The sequence below is a fragment of the Myotis lucifugus genome, unplaced genomic scaffold (genome assembly GCF_000147115.1).
Source record: "Myotis lucifugus unplaced genomic scaffold, Myoluc2.0 scaffold_0, whole genome shotgun sequence".
Classification (NCBI taxonomy): Eukaryota; Metazoa; Chordata; class Mammalia; order Chiroptera; family Vespertilionidae; genus Myotis; species Myotis lucifugus.
In genome coordinates, this window is record NW_005871048.1 from 6,400,354 (window position 1) to 6,420,461 (window position 20,108).

At 36.7% G+C, this 20,108-nt stretch overlaps 1 protein-coding gene across 8 annotated transcripts in view; it reads right to left on the bottom strand.

Annotated features, from left to right (window-relative positions):
- SNX2 (sorting nexin 2) overlaps positions 1-20,108 on the bottom strand; it is a 60,373-nt gene that overhangs the window by 1,275 nt on the left and 38,990 nt on the right. For 3 of the 8 annotated variants that reach the window (XM_006081096.3, XM_023743840.1, XM_023743881.1), the window contains 7 exons: positions 8,848-8,923; positions 7,821-7,934; positions 7,467-7,560; positions 5,965-6,170; positions 1,661-1,804; positions 421-501; positions 236-307 (listed from right to left, as the gene is read on the bottom strand). In XM_006081096.3, coding sequence (XP_006081158.1) covers positions 236-307; positions 421-501; positions 1,661-1,804; positions 5,965-6,170; positions 7,467-7,560; positions 7,821-7,934; positions 8,848-8,923 — 787 coding nt within the window. The remainder of the gene's footprint in view (positions 1-235; positions 308-420; positions 502-1,660; positions 1,805-5,964; positions 6,171-7,466; positions 7,561-7,820; positions 7,935-8,847; positions 8,924-20,108) is intronic. The other 5 variants (XM_023743781.1, XM_023743955.1, XM_023743814.1 and 2 more) reach the window with 5 other exon arrangements.

The following is a 20,108-nucleotide window of genomic DNA, read 5'->3' on the forward strand; positions in this document are numbered from 1 at the left end:
TAAAATTGAAAAAAGTGTATCTCAGCTAGTAGTTAGAAAGAGTAGAGGCAAAAAGGAGCTGCGAGTTTCCAATTACTTTAGCTACCATTTTTTCCTTTGCTGTTATTCATTTTCTCTACTTCATTTCTTATTCCTCTTTAAGTTTAAAAGCTCCTTTCAATGATTACCATCTTTAAAATGAAAAGTATACCAAAAATAAATTCTAGAAAAAGTTTGTTATAAAAAATTGGCTTACCTGTTGTTGTGTTTGTACTAATGATTCTAAGTACTTGATAATAACAGTTTTAAAATCTTTCACTCGTTCTTTCTGTTCAAGTATAATACATGAAAAAAGGTCTATTAGTATAAAACTAAATTTGATTTTATCATAAAATTGCAGCAAATATAACATTAAGAAAAGTGTAAAATTATTATACTTGCCTCAAATCTTCCTACTTCTTTTCGAATTGTTTTAGAGATCTGTTCAAAATCTCTTTCTCCTTGTTGTACTTTTGCCTCCCACTAATAAAAACAAACAAAAATGCATAATTATTTTATTCTGGAAAAAAATTACAGAACTAGCTGTCATGATCACTCACTTAATTTAATGTAATACCTGAAAATCCTGAGAAAGCTCAATATTGGCAAAGCCCAGTTGAGCATCATTCAAATTTATACCTAGCTTTCCAGTAGTAGAGATGCATATTAGCTTAATTTCCATTAAAATATTTCATTGTCAGATTCATTCAAAATCAGGATATTTTAGGACTCACTGAATTACAATATCCATTGCTGAATTAACTATAACTACGATGTTATGAAATAATTCTAAGTATAAAATTCGCTATCGAATAATTTAGCAATGTTAGATTTTAATTTTCTCATCTTTTTTATATCATCAATTATTTCAAAATATATCAACTACATTCTGCTAATTTCAAGACTACAATTTATATGCCCATGGAAATACTTTAAATTAGGAAAATTTTATGATAAACATTTAAAAAACATTTTTGTAATAGTAAAATGTCCAGATTAAAAAAAATTTGTGGAATTATGGTCTACTGATAAACATTAAAATCAGTATAGCAATAATAAAACGTGATAGTGAATGAAACAGCTAAAATAAAATGACTGAAGACTTAAGCTATGAAATGGTATTTTCCCACTATGTAACCAAAACACTGGTACATACTCTTCCAAGAGCAGGTACATTTACTTTAAGTAATATAAAGGTTGTCCTACCTCTTCAATTTCCTTATTGAAGCATGGCAAAAAAAGTGTATAAATTATAATAAACTTCTACAAATTTACTAAAATACCATATATAATACATATATATGGGGATAATGTTGCCTGTACAACTAAATGAGGGACAAATCCACCTCTAAATCTATTTTTAGATACAAAGTAAGTAATTATCTGAAATGAAAAATTAAATATAAATGTAAATCTTTTCCTTGTGTTTCTTTATTCATTCCATGATCATGTGAATGTAAAAAAAAGGGCTCTGAAGATTTTAGTGAAAATCAAATGTTAAGGTAATTAAAATATAACACAGTTCATAAAATTCCAGAAAAATAGCTAGGTGTAGAATGGTTCAGAAAAAAAAATATGCATATATGAATGATTCACGGAAAATTTTAGTAAAGAGATAAATAAAGCATTTTGTATTAATCACCTCTCTTATTTCATTTTTAGCTTGCTGAATTTTATCTGGTTTGTTAGCAACCATCATTTTTGCCTCAGTTTCACGTTTTTTGAGCAAAGTAATTTGAGCATCTTCCCATTTCTGCCAGCACTTCATTCGATGGTCAAACACACCCTATAAGTGAATGACATAATGCTATTAAGTGACAGTTAACATTAAAATACTTTGATACTAGAAGTGCTGTAATACTAAAAGCAATAAAACCCAGTATTTAAATTTTATTCTAATATACTGAAGTACTGAAAATAAATAAAAAGAATATATAAATTTCCATATTCATTTGCTTAAAAACAGAAATCCCTGTGACTGGATAAAAATGTAAGAGTTCAGAATAAACAGTACTGCTGAAGCAGAGGGTCGAATCAGTGATTTGGAAGACAAGGTAGGAAAAAAACACCCAATCAGAGCAGAGGATAGTTTAAGGGACTTTGGGACAATATGAAGCATAACAACATGCAGGTCATAGGAGAACCAGAAGAGAAAGAGAAAGGGATTGAGAACCTAGCATAAGAAATAATGACTGAAAACTTTCCTAACCTGGTGAAGGAAAAAGACATGTAAGTCCAGGAAGTACAGAGTCCCAAACAAGATGGACCCAAAGAGGCCACACTAGGACACATCATAATTAAAATAGAAAAAGTTAAAGACACAGAAAGAATTCTAAAAGCTACAATAGATGTAGGAGTTATGGCAAAGGTAAAACTACTAAAGTCAGGTTATTTCAGGGGGAAAAAATTAGTCTTAACTGTATAAGAATTAAAACTTTTTCTCCATTTGTTTTTCTACCCTTGTAACACTAAAAAGATCCAGAACCATACTTGCTCTTCTTAAAATGCTATCTTAAAGAGCAATCCTATATAATAAAGAGCTAATATGCTAATTAGACCAGATGGTGGAACGACCTTCCGGACAACCTTCCAGAACAACCAGTGGGCGGGGGATGGGGCCACAAGGCAGCAGGCCTACTCTTGCACGATTTTGTGCATTTGGCCTCTAGTTCAGTCATAACAATGTTTATCTTTGTATGTCAAGATAATCCACTTTATAGCCTCCTCCATAAGAGGGATAGATTTACACTGATGATCCACTCTGGACCTCCATCCCCCTGCCATATATTTATGATAGACATTTGCATGCAAGCTCGTCTAGGTTGGACAAGGTTGCAGTTGAGTTTTCCTGACCCACCATGAAATCTGATGCACAATTTTAATTAATTAATACCATATTCTAATTCAGTAAACCTGAAAATATGCTGCCCAGCTTCCTGGAGTCCTGAAAGGAAGCTGATTAGTTACCACCAAACAATGAAGCTTTTAAACTCCTTGGGGAACCCATCTATTGATTTTTAAATATATAATACATTTTAATATTTATTAATATTTAATATATATAATTTTATAAATTTGGATTCCCTGTAAGAATTCTTAATAAAGAGTTCTAATGCTAAAAATGATACCCATTACCACCCTCAATCCCTGACCCTACTCTAGTGGTTCACAGAGGGCGAATACATAAGAATGCATGCAGAAAGTTTACCACTTCATAAATGCTTGCTAACAGTACTAGTCAAAATATAACGTCTTAGATGTCAGAGACGCTGTACTGTACAAAAGAGAAAAACTAGAGTTCCCTGGAATATGAGGCCAGCCCTAAGCAATATTTTGAATATGTACAATTTATCTTTCTTTTGGGCACCAATTTCTGATGTTCTTAGCTTCCATTTTGGCTCTATATTCTAATTCCCTAGTTTCAAAATTATCATCAGAAAAGTAGTCTTAGTATGGATAAAACAAAAGGCTAAGGAATATTAAATAGCTATTAGAAATAAGATTTTATTATATATAAAGAAAGAAATGCAATGGTTTATCATTTGTAAAGATGCTTAAATTCACACTAAAGAAATCAAAATGTATACAAAAAATACCTTTATTACTGGGTGGGAGAAGGATATAAATGTTGATGAGAGTACAAAGAAGTATAACCTCTTCAGACAGTAATATGGTACTAATTAATGAAATGCATATACCCTTTGGCCAACCAATTCTACTTCTAAGAATTTTATGCCCAAAGAGTTATTATCAAAATACTTAATTTATGATTGGGTTAGTTAAATAAATCAAGGTACACCTATATGCTATATGATGGAATACTATGCAACCATTAAAAATGTAACATGCTGACATAGAGACTTCTCTAAAACAGAGTAAGTGAAAAAAGAAGGCAAAGAACTGTGCATAGAGTATGCTCATTTTTTAAGGACGAAGAAAGAAATGGAGGGAGAGAATGAGAGAGACAAAAAAATTAAGAAAATAAATTAGCTTCATATATATGCATAGCTAATTCTGTAAAAATACACAAGAATCTAAGAGCATTTGATTGAGGAAAGAAAGACTAGAGGTCTTAGGTAGAAAAGAAATTTACTTTTTTGGTTTATTAGAATTATTATGGGCATGTATTTTTTATTCAAATACAAATAAATTAGTTTAAAATAAATTTTAAAAAAATAAAGACCACAAATATTCCGTCACCCTCTTCTGTAATTTCTCAACTCCTTGGAGTGGTTGACCTGTGCTAGGTTTCATTATAAAACCAATATGAAAGAGTTTAATTTACTTCAAGGTATAACTTGACCATAGCTCTTTAACTCTTTTAGTCGATGAATCACTAATTCATATTTCCCAAAAAGTGTTCCATATATGTAAAAATATATTAATGGAAAATGATTACTGTTCATATGAATTGGAAGTCTCTAGATTAAATAAAGTTAAATATTTAATACTAAATATTTCTGAGCTTTTTACATGCACTCTGAGTGTACAAGACAGGGATATTGTATACATTATTTCCCAAACTCAGTTTATTGTGGTATATCTTTTGGTGTCAATGTTCTGTAGAACATATTGTAGGAAACATGCATATAACTGTAATTCCACAAAACATAAAAATATAGCAAGATGTAAGCAGTATGAGGCAAGCTCTTTTTGAGGGATTAACATCGATTACACAGATAGGCCATCCCTGCCAGGTAGTATTTTTTTTTCCCCACGTTAGCTCTTCTCTGCAGGTCCCTCCTCACAGACACTGCCACAGATTTTTTACATGTGTTATACTTGTTTACAACAGCTCTCATGCTAGTGGGAGCTCTGGAATGAGGTGAGAGGTGAAATATAAAAAGGAACCATTATCCATAAACTGGATTTCTGTATATCTCAAGTTACCTATATATAAAATGAAGTATACTCTGATCTATATTAACTGCTATCTATATTAACTGCTATCTATATTAACATCTTTAAATAACTGAAAAGGAAAAAATTAACCACCAAGAATAGAGAGTACATCTAAGAGTAAATTTAAGCAAAATTGGTAATTTTACCAAACCTAAGAAAGCACCATCCTTAAGAAAGCTAAGAACCTTTTAGTAAACTGTCACCATTAGCTTTAGAACTTAATCATCAAGGAATGTACAATGTATTACTGTTTGACTGTAGATGAATACTAATTTAATCACAGACATCAGCTGAAAAAATTTTGCATTAGAAAGCAAGGAACAAGTTAAAAGGTAAATTCTCAGTTCCCCGTTCCATGATAACTAATGTTCATAATAACAATCCAAAAACAAGATCTTAAAGTATCTTCTGAAACATAAGATAAATAATATTTAGTTTAATTTTTGAAAATTGGAGATAACTGTAGAATATTGATTTTTATTAGTTAACTGGATTATTTTTCAACTATTCAGAAATTGAAGACTGTTCATCCTTAAACATTGCCACTAGATAATTAAAACTTAGTAACTAATCTAGTCCCATCTCATCTATAAAAACATGCTAACTACACATTTCAGATTACATTCAGAATGTTTACAGTCCAAATTGAAGCTAAAAACACCATTAAACATATTTGAGGAAAAATTCTGATTTTGTCCTTCTTCTCAATATAGCTTTACTAATGATAGTAAAATCCAATGGGTAGTTTCAGTGTGTGCTACAATGAGCAAACAAATGCTACCCGTTAGTTCCAAAGGTGTATATGTAAGTAAATGTAAATTCGTTTTATTTTATTTGCCATTTCTCAGACCTCTTAAAAACATCAATTCTGTCTACTGTAATGTCCAACTTATAGAGAAAAAAATTTAAGCTACGAATAATCATTGTGAAGCCATTTTAGATGTACTACTATAGTATTTCCACACTTAAATACACGCCAAATTCCTTTATAAGCAAACCACTGAAGTGAGAAGAATTCAAGGAAGACTGCAAAACAAGGCTTACTTTCACTGCAGCAATAAGACGAATGTAGTCACTAAGTAGTTCTGAAAACATATAAAAGTCAGCAAAAGCTTGTTCTTGATGTAACTGGTCTATCTTCTCCTCAACCTCTGCAAGCTGAGACAAAGCTCTAGATAAAGCAGTATGATCCTCAGAATTACCTAACATGGCAGCACTTTTAGCAAAGGCAGCTGTGTTGGCTGAAAGTTCTGAAATAGAAAAGTATTCACTTTTAATGTTCACTAGTAAAGTTTTAAAATATTGCATTTTTTACCTTCTCTCTAAGTTTTATCTATTCACGAATTGCTCAAATATTTTAAAATAATTAACATAAAAGCATAAATGCTAACTGCTCAAAGCTCTACTGAAAGTTAGGAAGAACCACTGCCTATCTTCCCAGAATATGAACTATGCTTAATAATTTAATAATCTGCCTCCCCTTTTCTCCTGAAGTACTTATTCTTTGTCTATTCCTTAAAATGTATATATACAAATATATTTATATTTAATATGAAAAGCATTGAGAACACACAATTGATTTATACTACTTTACCTTTAAACATTTATTTGTCATAAAAAACAATGTCCATAATTTTGAATGAGAATATTTAGCCAACTGTACATACAATTCTCATAGATCTTATTCTTTTTTTTCTTTGTGTACAATAGTGTTTAGTGAACTTTTAAGAATTTCTAGAGATTTTGAACATGATCATTTTAGATACTTCAAATAAAAATAGATGTCTATAGGCTGGTCAATGACTAACAATTACATTGCTGAAAATTGCTCTGTCGCTCTGCATTATGTAAGGTGCTCTAAAAGAACCTGAAAGCCCATTCGCTAAGATATATACAAATGGCAAAAGCTATTATAAACTGCTTTCAAAAATTAGATTTCTGTAATTATTTGATTAAAATGTATTGCTGGTAATAATACATACTAAATTACTTATCAAGAATTTTAGAAATCGAACACAAAAAGCCTTCTTTAAAAATTAAAAATAAAACCATGAAATTTAAAACTTGTAACTCAACTTTTCTATAAATTTTTAACAAAAACCCCAGGTTTTTAAATAAAATGGTTCAAAAATGAAGAAAATATTTCAGAGTTTTCTAGAAAATACAGGCAGGCACAAAACAAATATTTTAAAGAAAAAGTTCAAATACCTATTTTTGAATCTCATATTTCTTATTATAATCAGTTACTAAGACATCTTTACTCATTGAATAATAAATACATTTAACAAAGAGTTAATCAAGTGAACAATTTTAATCCATAATTCAAAACATATTTTATAAGCTCCATATTTTTCTACCTCTAAACTAGAAGTTAAATTAAAATAGAACAAAAATATATTAGATAACAAAGTTGAAATAGAAAAACATTCGCTTAAATTATTGTTTTCTCTCTTCCATAATAACTTCAAAATACCCATCCTAATAAAATTTAAATAAAATGTTTCAACTAACTCATGGTGCTAAACAGATAAATAAAGCAAACAAACCTTTTCTATGACAGACCAAGGCTTCAACATTGGCATGAAGTTTCCTAAGTTGCTGATCCAGATTTTCAAATTGCTGCTGCTTTTCTTCAAACCACTAACAACAACAACAAAAAAGAAAAATGGAGCTAATTTAGCCAGAACAAACCACTGTAAATTAGGTTACCAATAGCAAGCACCATTCCTTGTTTTAAAGCAACAAATTAACCATGGGTAACCATAGTAGTCAACTGATGTTGCTGAGAACTAAACTCAATAAGCAAATTAATATCCTATTTTCTACTTGTACAGCTTTAAAATGCAATTGTTGGGCTCATTAATTCATCTCATTATTCAAGTCGAAAAATCAGCTCTTACTGCATCCGATTCATTCATCTTGATTGTCATTTTGTTGACAGCGTCGGCAGCCTTGTTCACCATCCTCAATATTCCTGCTCCACTCAGAGCCTGTGTATTAACTGCTCTAGGCAGCTGGAATTGAATGACAAATAAGGGCAAACAAACCGGTTAAAAGCCTGGAGGTTTAACTGGCCACAAAAGGGATTGTCCCCCCTTCTCTGCCCCCCCAAAAGGAAGATAAAAAGGAGGTTGTATTTTCTTCACTCTCATACATTTCAATAGTGAGATCTAATTTCTCAAATAATACTACTTGTACATTCTCAAAGGAAAACTTAAAAAATAGACTTTCCATTTGTTTTTCTTCTGCACGTTTACATTTAGATGGAACAACAGTATGTTTGTCAAAATATATTAAGTAATTGCCAAGCACCTTAACACTGGCCACCTGTTTGCTAACAGAAATAAACTGTTCATAGAAAAGAAGAAAGTCTTGAGAAAAATCTCTTTATGCCCAGTTAAAACTGTATGATTTTTAATTTTTAAAAAATTCTGGGATTCAATATATTTTTAGAAGATCTTAAAAGGTAGCAATTGTGCCAAACAACTCAAATATAAAGAGCAGCAAGGTTATTATAATTTAAGGTCTTTCAAGTTACAAGTTTGCATTTCAAAACCTTAATCAGAACATTAGAATGTACACATAAATACATTCAACAGCTATCTCTAAATATGTGCTCTGAGTAAATTTATTTCAGTACGATGCCTAAGTAACAATTTAGGACATTGAAAATTAGACTATATAAGTCATTCTTTTAAATCTGGTTGGCACTGATAATCCTATATTTATCCATGCAAAGAAGACATGTTGCTAGTAATTTAGTTAGAGTAAAGCTAATTAAAGCACTAAGCAAAAAAAAAAAAAATAATGCTTTATTTCATCTGTTAATCCACTTATTTACTGAGCATCTCTATTCTTATATAAATTATTACACTAAAAAATATAAATACTGAGAACATTTATATACAAACTTTTAAAATAGAATACCTCTGAACTTTCCAAGAACTGCCTTAAATCAGGATCCTGTAGTAAAGTGGGATGCTTTACTGTTCTTTGAAGATACCTAGATTTAAGAATAAAATTGCTCCTTTACTTATCAGTAGCACCTTATTTTAAATTTTATTTCAACAAAAGAATAAATAGGTAAAAAGATGTCCTCAGTCTACCTCCTTTCACGTCAGTCTGCCTCACTCTATTTAGAATCATAGAGCAATTTAATGATTCAAAAGTTTTTTGTTCATTTGAAAATTTGAATTTATGTAAAAAGAGATATGGCAAAGAATGAGGTGGGAGTGGAGAGAGGTTAAGTAATATACCAAACTTCTCACTGCAAAGTATAAAACTATATATGAGTTTATCAAATAATTTTAATTTTCGATAGTTACTATGCTCCCAGTTATTACTTCAGAGTCCTAAGAAACACATCACTATACAAATACCAATCAACTATATATATACTAGAGACTCAATGCACGAAATTCGTGCAAGAGTAGGCCTTCCTGCCCTAGTTGGTTTGGCTCAGTGGATACAGCATTGGTCTGCAGACTGAAGGGTCCCAGGTTCGATTCTGGCCAAGGGCACAAGCCCAGGTTGTGGGTTCGATCCCCAGTAGGGGGCGTGCAGGGGGCAGCCGATCAATGATTCTCTCTTATTTATGTTTCTATCTATCTCTCTCCCTTCCTCTCTGAAATCAATAAAAATATATTAAAAAAAAAAAAAAAGTAGGCCTTCCTTTCCCCGGCTGCCGGCACCTGCTTCCCTCTGGCACCCAGGACCCAGGCTTCCCTCACAGCCCCGGCTTCTTCTGGAAGGATGTCTGGTCTAATTAGCATATTACGCTTTTATTATTATAGATACAGTAGGTCTTCGGGTTACGTCGGAGATCTGTTCCTACGGCGCAATGTGAGATGATTTTCGCCGTAAGTCGGAACCCACCTACATAAGCACCTACATCACTCACATGAAGCACATACACAGCAGTAATGAAGTGAAACAGTAAAAATTTAAAAGAAAGGTAACAATTCCTGACCTTTACTTGTGGTAAATAAATAATAAAAAATATAATACACATACTGTATGTAAATACATCGAAATGACGGAGCTTTTTTTTTTATTACAAACTAGAGGCCCGGTGCAAGGATTCGTGCACAGGTGGGGTCCCTCAGCCTGGCCTGCACCCTCCTACAATCCAGGACCCCTCGAGGGCCGAAACCCAGCAGTCCGACATCCCCCTGAGGGATGTAGCAGTGCCAAAGTGGCAGGCAGTCAGGGAGGATCCCCAGCCGGGGCCGGGCACAGCTCCCCTGCCACTTATCCTGGCTAGCTACACTTGCCACTGCCGCCACCACCGCTTGGTAGTGCTGCTGGAGGCAGGAGAGGAGCGCTGCAGCAGCTGCACTTGCCAGCCATGAGCCCAGCTTCTGGCTGAGCGGCACTCCCGCTGTGGGAGCTCACTGACCACCAGGGGGAAGCTCCTGCGTTTAGTGTTTGTCCCATGGTGGTCAGTGTGCGTCATAGCAACTGGTCGACCAGTCGTTCCGGTCCTTCGGCCGCAATGTTCACTTAGGCTTTTATATACATAGGTAAATGGTAGATGGCGACATAACAACAAAATTACGTACATGGAGTCCGACGTAATCCGAGGACTGTCTGTATATATTTTTTACTATGTACTTCCAAAATGGAGAATAGCTTACCAATTTATTTCCTTGTCAGCAGATTTAAATTATAAAATCAGCTTTTGTACTTATTTGACAAGAACTACATTTTCTTCAATATTTCTACTTTAAAGGTTTTGCTATTATTGATAAACTAGAGGACCGGCGCATGATATTCATGCGTGGGTACAGTCCCTAGGACTGGCCTGCAATCAGGGCCATCTTCCCTGGCTGCCCAGAGCCGGCTCCACCCCCCCAGCCGCCACCCACCCCCCGGTTCCCCGTTCACCATCGGGCAATCGGAGCCTGATGGCCAGGGGAAGGGACCAAGAGGTTGGCCGTTCCCACCCGCTTGCCAGCCCCACTCCCGCTGAGAGTTGCCCTCTGTGTGTGGGACGACTGGTGGGGCAGGGGCCCTAGCCTGGCACCACCCGAATCCCCCGCCACCCACCCCTGGTTCCTTGTTTGCCATCAGGCAATCAGAGCCTGCCAGCCAGGGAAAGGGACCAAGAGGTGGTCAGTGCACCTCATAGTGACTGGTCGAGTGGTCATTCTGCCGTTAGGGTCAATTTGCATATTACCCTTTTATTATATAGGATGCCTTCCTTATATGAAATTACATAAAATAAAAATGAAAAGTAAAGAGAAACATCATTATTAAATCACTATTAGCCCAAATTTAGACATTTTTTGTACTAACCCCCTCCACATTTCCCTGTCATCTACACTAATAAAAGAGAAACATGGTAATTGGCGTACGACCGCTACCCTTCCCATTGGCTAATCAGTATATCCTTATGCAAATTAACTGTCAGCCAAGATGGCGGCCGGCAGCCAGGCAGCTGGAAGCGAACATGAGGCTTGCTTGCTTCAGTGACTGCAGACTCCAAGTTCCCCGCCTGACTTGCAGGCCTCTGAGCTGGCAGTTTGAAACATTCTAACAAATATAGCCGGGATCTCAGAGCTGGAGTTATACATTGTTTCGATTATAGAACCGAAACAAACCAGATACCTGCTCTCAGAGCTAGAGCCAGAGCTAAAGCTGGCCCAGAATAAAATAAAGGAGCGGTTGGGAGCTTCAATCAACAACCGCCAGCCTGAAAGCAGCCCTCAGCCCCTCACCCAGACTGGCCAGGCACCCCAGTGGGGACCCCCACCCTGAAGGGTATGTGACCAGCTGCAAACAGCCATCATCCCCTCATCCAGGCTGGCCAGGCACCCCAGTGGGGACCCCCACCCTGATCCAGGACACCCTTCAGGGCAAACCAGCCGGCCCCCAGGCCTCTATCCTATATAGTAAAAGGGTAATATGCCTCCCAGCACCGGGATCAGCGGAGCCGCGAGGCCTCCTGGCACCGGATCAGCGTGCGTGACAGGGGGCAGCGCCCCAACCCCTTGATCGGCCCTGCTCTGTGTGTGACAGGGTAGAGCCATAACCTCCCCATCGGCCCTGCCCTGAGTGTGACAGTGGCGGCGCCCCAACTCCCTGATCGGCCCTGCTCTGTGGGTGATAGAGGGCAGTGCCCTAACTCCCCTATCGGCCCTACTCTGTGCGTGACAGGGGGGAGCTCCCCAACCCCCTGATGGGCCCTGCTCTGTGTGTGACAGGGTACGGAGCCCCAACCCCCCTGATGGGCCCTGCTCTGTGAGTGACAGGGGCCAGCGCCCCAACCCCCTGATGGACCCTGCTCTGTGAGTGACAGGGAGCAGCGCCCCAACCCCCTGATCGGCCCTGCTCTGTGCGTGACAGGGGGTGGCGCCGCAACCTCCCCATCGACCCTGCCTTGAGTGTAACAGGGGGCGGTGCCCCAAACCCCCCAATCAGCCCTGCTCTGAGCCTGACCAGGGGCTGCACTTAGGGATTGGGCCTGCCCTCTGCCACCCGGGAGTAGGCCTAAGCCAGCAGGTCGTTTTCTCCCGAGGGGTCCCAGACTGTGAGAGGGCACAGGCCGGGCTGGGGGACCCCCCCCCCCGGAGTGCACAAATTTTTGTGCACCGGGCCTCTAGTCTATAATAAATTACCAAAAGGTCCACTATTGATGATTCTTGATTACTTAGAGATCTAATCCTATTTTTTAAAAATTGCTCTTTCCTGCCCAGCTGGTTGTTATAGCTTAGTGGTTGAGCCTCAACCCATGAACTAAGAGGTTGTTGACTTGATTCCTGGTCAGGGCACATGCCCCAATTGTGAGCTTGATCCCCAGTAGGGGTTGGGCAGGAGGCAGCCGATCGATCATCAATGTTTCTATCTCCCTCTCCCTTCCTCTTTCTCTAAAACAAAAAAATTAAAAAACATTAAGAAATTGCTCTTTCCTCACATTAAAGATTACATAAATATTTCAATTATATTTTACCTCACAGTTAATATATGGTTATTCTATTTCTGCAGAATAAACGTAGTCAGTAATTGTTTCTACCTTTTTACAAGATTATAAAATATGCTAAGGAAAACTTTCTGGAAAAAAAATGAATACTTTTTCTAAAGTGAAATTCTACATAGTGGTTAAAATTACTATTTTATCATGGTTTTTTTGTGTATTTAAGTAAAATATATACCATATTAAACTTCATTTTAAGTCATTAGGCCACATAAGAAGTCTTTATAATATAAATAGAGCATTTGGCAGATATATGCAAGACAATCTACACTGCAGCTTTAAATAGCATTTGCTGTCTATATAATCAAGCCAAAAAAGAAATGCAGCAGGAACACTAATCCAGTAAATTTAAGAAATGTTGGTATTTTCCCACTGGAATTTTACTTACAATTTTAATACTGAATTTATCCAGTGCTATTAAAGTAAGTTATTTCATAGTTTAGACTGCTTACTGCTTAAGGAAGTTTGCATAAGTTGTTCATCTGAGTGCACACAACTGGTAAAAAGCTACCACTCAGACATATGCGAAATGAAGAAGGAAGACAAAACATCTAGTACACAACCTTGAAGAAATAGTCCAATATTTCAAACCTACATGAAAATAACTACTACTACTTATATTCTAAAATAGGTTTCCAAAGTGAATTCATATTACATAACATATCCTTTTCTTTAAGATTTATAATGAACAGCAGCATATTAGGTGCTATGAGAAGTACTGCAGGAAATAAACTGCCTAGGGTTTTGTTAACAAAACTCAACTGACCATAGATTTCCTTTATTCACCTATCACATACTAGCATTGTTGAGGAATTGATTATAGAAAATGATATTCTAAAAAAAGACAGTAAAATTTTTCTTCTTAAGGGTTACATGAAAGTAAAGAGCAACTAACCATTAAAAACAAAAATATTAAGCTTACATAATGTTAAAATTAAGAACATAAAATTAATTTTAAAATTAATATTGGTAAATACATACCAATTCAGAATTAAAGTGAGGAGGATTGTTGATATATAAAGGAAAGCATGAAGGAATAAAAATGAAAAGGGGTATGTGAAGAAAGAGGAACACACAAGGAAAACAGAAACGAAAGATGCAATGCAATCAATGAAAAGTAAGTATCAGACTCAACAAGAGGTGGTCAGTAGTTGTTCTTCATATTTGCTGTAAGAAAAGGTTAGTCATAACTTTAGAAGAATCACTTAGGGCTTTCAAGTTACTATTTACTTACCCCAAACAAAACAAAATATGAAGTAGGTTATACAAAATGCTTAAGAGGAACAAAGTCAAAAATATTTCCGTGCGAGATTCAAACACATGTGCTAATAATGAGAATTAAAAAGGGCAAAAAGAACCTGATTCTTTCATGACATACAGTTGTTCATTCAACAAATATTTACCAAGCATTTACTTCATTACCAGTTATTGTTCTGAGGACTCAGAATGTATCACTGAACAAAAGAAAACAAGATCAACTTCCCTAGTGGAGGTTATATTTTAATAATATAGACAATTAACTGTCTAAGTTTTGTAAATTATGTGTATGTGAAAAGGTAGTAAATGCCACGGAAAGAAGGAAGGACAGAAAGTAGAACAAATGAGATCAAGTGTGTAAGGTTTTGTTGGTGGTGATTTAAAAAAGGTCTGAATGAAGCCCAATGATCAGAACACGTTTTACTGACAGGTGATATTTGAATTTAAAAAAGGTAAGGGATTTAACCATGCAGACACCTGAGAACAAAAGCTTTCTAGGCAGTGGGAGTAGCCCATGAAAAAACCTTAAGGTGGAAAACTTCGATCTTTGAAGGGCAGCAAAAAGATTAATGTGGCCTAGAGAGAGTGATCAAGGAGGATGGGAAATGGAATAGGTAACAGTGACCAGTGCACACATCATGTAAGGTTTTGTGGGCCATTATAAAGACTCTGGCTTTTATTGAATGAAATGGGGAGGAGGTATTGATATGATCTGATTCATGGTTTAAAAGTATGACTCTGGCTGCTATATTGAAAAAGAGTAGAGTACACCTGAAATTAATATAATATTATATGCCAACTGTAATTTAAAAAGAAACAATTATTTAAAAGAAAAAAAAAGGAGTAGAGGTGCAAGGATGGAAACCGGAAGAATTAGGAGCCGACAGAAGTTATTTCGGGGCATTTGGACTAGAAGAGGACTGGTGAGAAATGGTTATATTCTAGGTACTAGAAGGAAGCAATAGGATTTCCTGATGAATTAGACAATCCTAAATATCTGCCTTCACTCCAAACTTCTTGATGTGAAATAGTGGATTTATCAACCTACACTGACTGTTCAGGCCTTTCCAGTGGATTTTTGGACACTTGGCATGACCACATTCCTAAATGATACAGAGATAAAGAATGAAGTTAAATAACTTGCCTAAGGTCACACAGAGTGTGCAGTACGTAATGAAGTGCAGGCTTCTAAAGAGAAAAGGATTCTAAGTGTGCACACTATTATCGTGCTACTCTATATTTCTGTTTTTATTTGCAGAAGTGTATCCTAACTTACAATATAGACTGAATATGCTCTTAAGATGTGAAGTACTCCCAAGAAAATCAAGACAGTGATCTAAGAAATACTCTTAATAGTAGTTTCTGCTTAATTCACTGAGTGTGGCAGGGAAGTACTTGAGTTCTTAACCACTCCTTTTTTCAAGAGAGTAATCTGGATTCTCGAAGTTGAACAAACAAATAAATGTGTAAATGTACATACAAAGAGAAGTACTTCTCTGACCTACAAGATTCGATGTGGCTGGATGTTCCACAGATATACCTATCTTAACAAATCAATTTTAAGAAATGCCACAGAACAATTACTTTAGAAAACTTATTCCAATTCTTTTGTTTCCATACCTTAACACCTATATTTTCTTTATTCATCTTTCTAGTGCAAACTAAACTTTCCCCTCAGTAGTACACTGTTTTTCTTTCACTACTGCAAATTCCACTAAAATGGTATTTAACAAGTAACATTTGTCAGTAAAGAAACTGTCTTCACATATACACTAGGTTAGATTTCAGTATTTCCTTAAAACTCTCCTCAATGTTTCATACTGCTGAATGCATTCAAGTTACAAGAAAGGTGAATGTAGAATCAAATTATATGAGCTTGGTACAATAAATCTTCATTAAGTTCCTTATCAAGCATGCCATCTGAAATATTTCAAATTTACTCATAGAAAAATAGGACTTGAAAGATTTCTCAAAGGGTCATGGTTATACTTCCAGGGACTAAGCAAAAATAAGGTAGAGCAGTATCTACCTTTAATCTTAAAAAAATTCAGCCTATGACATTTTTCATAACAGAAACAATTCTAATGCCTAACCTAAACACCTCTTGAAGCGATTTAAATCCTTTCCTGAGTAATTGATTGTCACAGACATAATCTCACCTTTTTTTGCATTTTTTTAATTTGCAATTAAAGTTGACATACATTATTATGTTAGTTTCAGATGTACACCCCAATGATTAGGTATAACTTACTAAGTGATCATCCCAATTAATTTCATACCCATCAGAAAACATGCATAGTTATTATTGACTGTATTCCCTAAGCTGTACTTTATATCCCCATGACTGTTCTGTAACGACCAATTTGTACTTCTTTTTTCTCTTCATCTTTTTCACTCATCCTCCCTAGACTCCCCCATCTGGCAACCATCAAAATGTTCTCTGTATCTGTATGAGTCTGTTTCTGTTCTGCTTGTGCATTTATTTTGTTTTGTTTTTTAGATTTGTTGATAAGTATGTATTTATTGCCATTTTGTTGTTCATATTTTTAATCTTTTTTTTCCTTCTTTAGAGAAGAGCCTTTAACATTTCATATAATACTGGTCTAGTGGTAATGAACTCCTTTTGCATTTTCTTGTCTGGGAAGCTCTTTATCTTTCCTTCAATTCTAAATGATAGCTTTGCTGGGTAATCTTGGTTGTAGGTCCTTGCCTTTCATCACTTTGAATATTTGTTGCCAATCCCTTCAGGCCTGCAAAATTTCTGTTGGGAAATCAGCTGACAGTCTTCTGGGAGCTCCCTTGTAGGTAACTAACTGCTCTTAAGATTCTCTCTTTGACTTTAACCTTTCCATTTTAATTATGATGTGTCTTGGTGTGTGGCCTCTTTGGATTCATCTTGCCTGGGACTCTCTGTTTGCTGGACTTATATGTCTACTTCCTTCACCATGTTAGTGAAGTTATTCATCATTATCAAGTGTTTTGAACTCTGCATCTAGTAGATTGCTTCTCAAATTTGTTTAGTTCTTTTTCTGGAGTTTTGTTCTATTCTTTCATTTGGAATATGTTTCTTTCTCTTCTCATTTTGATAATAGCCAATCTATGTTTCCTTCTATGATTAAGTAGAGCTGCTAAATCTCCCAGGCTTGGTAGAGTGGCCTAATGTAGTAAGTATCCTGTAGGGTCCAGGGGCACAGCCTCCCAATCACTCAAGCTGGGTACTTGAGATGCGCTCCCCCGTTTTGGGCTGCATACACCCTACCCTTGTGGCCGAGCCTTGTTGCTGTTGGCATGTTAATGGGAGGGATTTACCCCCATGCTGATCAGCTGCAAGGACTGGCTGTGACCACTAACCACCAACCTCTAATCACCGTGGAGGATCAGTTGTAAAGGGGGCCCACCCCACAGAGTAGGACTTACTTTAGCAGGGCTCTGGTACCTGCTGAATCTAATCCCTTGAATGTGTGGCTTATTGTTGGGGTCCAACCCCAGCAGGTCCAGGGGTTCCCAAAGGTGTGGACGGAATCGGCGAAGAAGGAATGACACGGAGACAGCGTTCAGTTGATCAGCCTAGCCAGGTTCTCTCGCCAGGTTCTCTCTTTATTCTCCTGTTACATCTGTATTTATACCATTTGATTTTAATCCTATCCATTCTATTTCAAAGGTTAGGGTGTTTGTTATCTCCATTCCAAGGTCACTACTGCTCTGGTAAGCTACAAGAAAGTAACTGAAGGAGATTATCCTAAGTAAAGATTATGTAGCTTAAGCGTGATTGTTCGTAGTTAAGGTGATTAACTACCCGCCTGGCACTTAGTTAAGGGTTTTACTGATTTATTCCCTTCCTTAGTCCTGTTAATCCCTAACTCCAGGGAAAAATCCCCACCTGGGGAAACAACCTTTCTCGGGAGAGGTGACCTTGGTTAAAACACATAGCGCTAAGAAGGGGAGCAAACATATTAAGAACAATATGCCATATACGCCAGGTCCCTTGAAACATGCTGTGCAGATGTTTCTTCCTTGCAGCAACTGTGTCAAGCAGCAAGGATGGACCGGCTTCTGGCAGCTTATGCAAATGGTTGGGTGGTGGTGCCTGACATGGTCTGAAACTGTCTACTGAGTGCCTCCTAGGAGGTGTAGGCCAAGGTCAGTCACTGTCAGTGTTCTGCCCAGGGCCACCTGGCATGAGCTACAAAGTGATCTGCAGATGACTGCTAGTTGTCATGGGCTTGGAGGTTCTCATACAAGGCCAAGCTGTGAACCAAGGCTGGCTGCTGCTAGTGCCAAGCCTAGACCACTTAGAGAGAGGTAAAGGGCTCACTGAGGCCAGATGCTGCTTGAGAGATTTTAGAAAAATCTGAAACATGAGCCAAGACAGGGCATGTGTATTTAAAAGCCACAGGAAACAGTTTCAGTGGCCCTGAAAGTTGGGTGGGGCAGGGCCTCAGGGAATCACCAGGGTGAAGCAAACAGTGTGAGCTAGGTTGATGGAGTCTCAATATCGTGCCCGCGTGCCAGCTGTGTTGGGCTCAGAAAAGGAACAAGGGCCTTTGCTAGCACTTCTGTCTGAGAGAAATGCCCCCTCACCCCCAACTCCTGCCCTGATGTCCGACACTTCAGTACCTCTTCATATGTCTCTGGTACCTTTCAAGCTGCTGTCCCAATGCTGGAGCTTAGAGGGAGTGAATCCAGAATTAGAACCTGAGCAGACCCTTTAAGAACTGCCTGGGACTCCAGCAACCCTATCTCCCTCAGCTTCAAACCCTGCTGAGGATTTTACAGCCAGAATTTATGGGGACTTCTCTTCCTGCACTGGAACCCTGGGCTGGGGGACCTGGAACACCTTATTCCTCAGGGGTGACCTCCGTAGCCAAGATATCCCTCCTGATTTTTATCTGCCACATATGGGTGTGGGATCACCCCTTTTCTTCTCTCTGTCCCTCCAATCAGTCTTGATTTGGCTTCTTTTTTAATTCCCCAGATGTAAAACTTCCATTCAGCTGAATTTCAGGCGGTTCTGAATTTAGTTGCAATTTTGATGTGGAAGCAAGTACCATGTTTACCTATGCTACTATCTTGACCGTAGGTCTAAACATAATCTCATCTTTTAAGTCTTATATAAGATTTTAAATAGCATATCCTTTAGCTTTTCTTACAGCAATTGTTCAAACCTGACTTTACTGTGGCATTTTCTTATAATTTAAATAACTTATTATTAAAACCCAGAAATAAGTTGCCTTAAAAATAGTTTTTAAAAATAATTTGTGGCCTGGAGATAATAGACATACTACTCACTAAAATCTCTCCTACCCCCGCCACCCCAGCCACGTATTTTAAGCCCAAACAAAATAAAACAAAGAACAAATAAGCAAGTTCAACTGAAATAAAAAAATTCCATGAAAATTTTAAAAAACCTGTGAAATTAGAAAATGTTTTAACTTAAGGTAATGTTGTGTAGTTAGGTTCTAAAACTTGGGTTTTAAGATAATTTCAAAATCGTTTTATCACATTTTCAACATAGCAAGAAAAGAATAAATGTTAAGATTCTCGAAGTGAGAATCCTGCCATCCACTCCACTCCACTCCACTCCACTTTTAGTCAGCCACAATAATGACAAGTCTTCAAAGCTATATGAGTCAAGTACTTAAAGGAAGGTAGAGCATATTAGCCTTTAAACATCCAGTCAACTCAAGAAGTCACATACTTTTGTACACTCAAGTCAAAATCAATTATACAAAATTAAAGGAGGGAGCAAAAACCTAATTATTCAGTGTATCTAATAATCTTATTCAGTAATAATTCAAAAAATTTAGATGAACTATAATTAGCCAAATTATCCAACACAGAACATGAATGTGAGTATAACTTCCTAAGAATATAAATAATGCCCTAGCTAGTTTGGCTCAGTGGATAGAGCGTCGGCCTGCAGACTGAAGGGTCCCAGGTTCGATTCCAGTCAAGA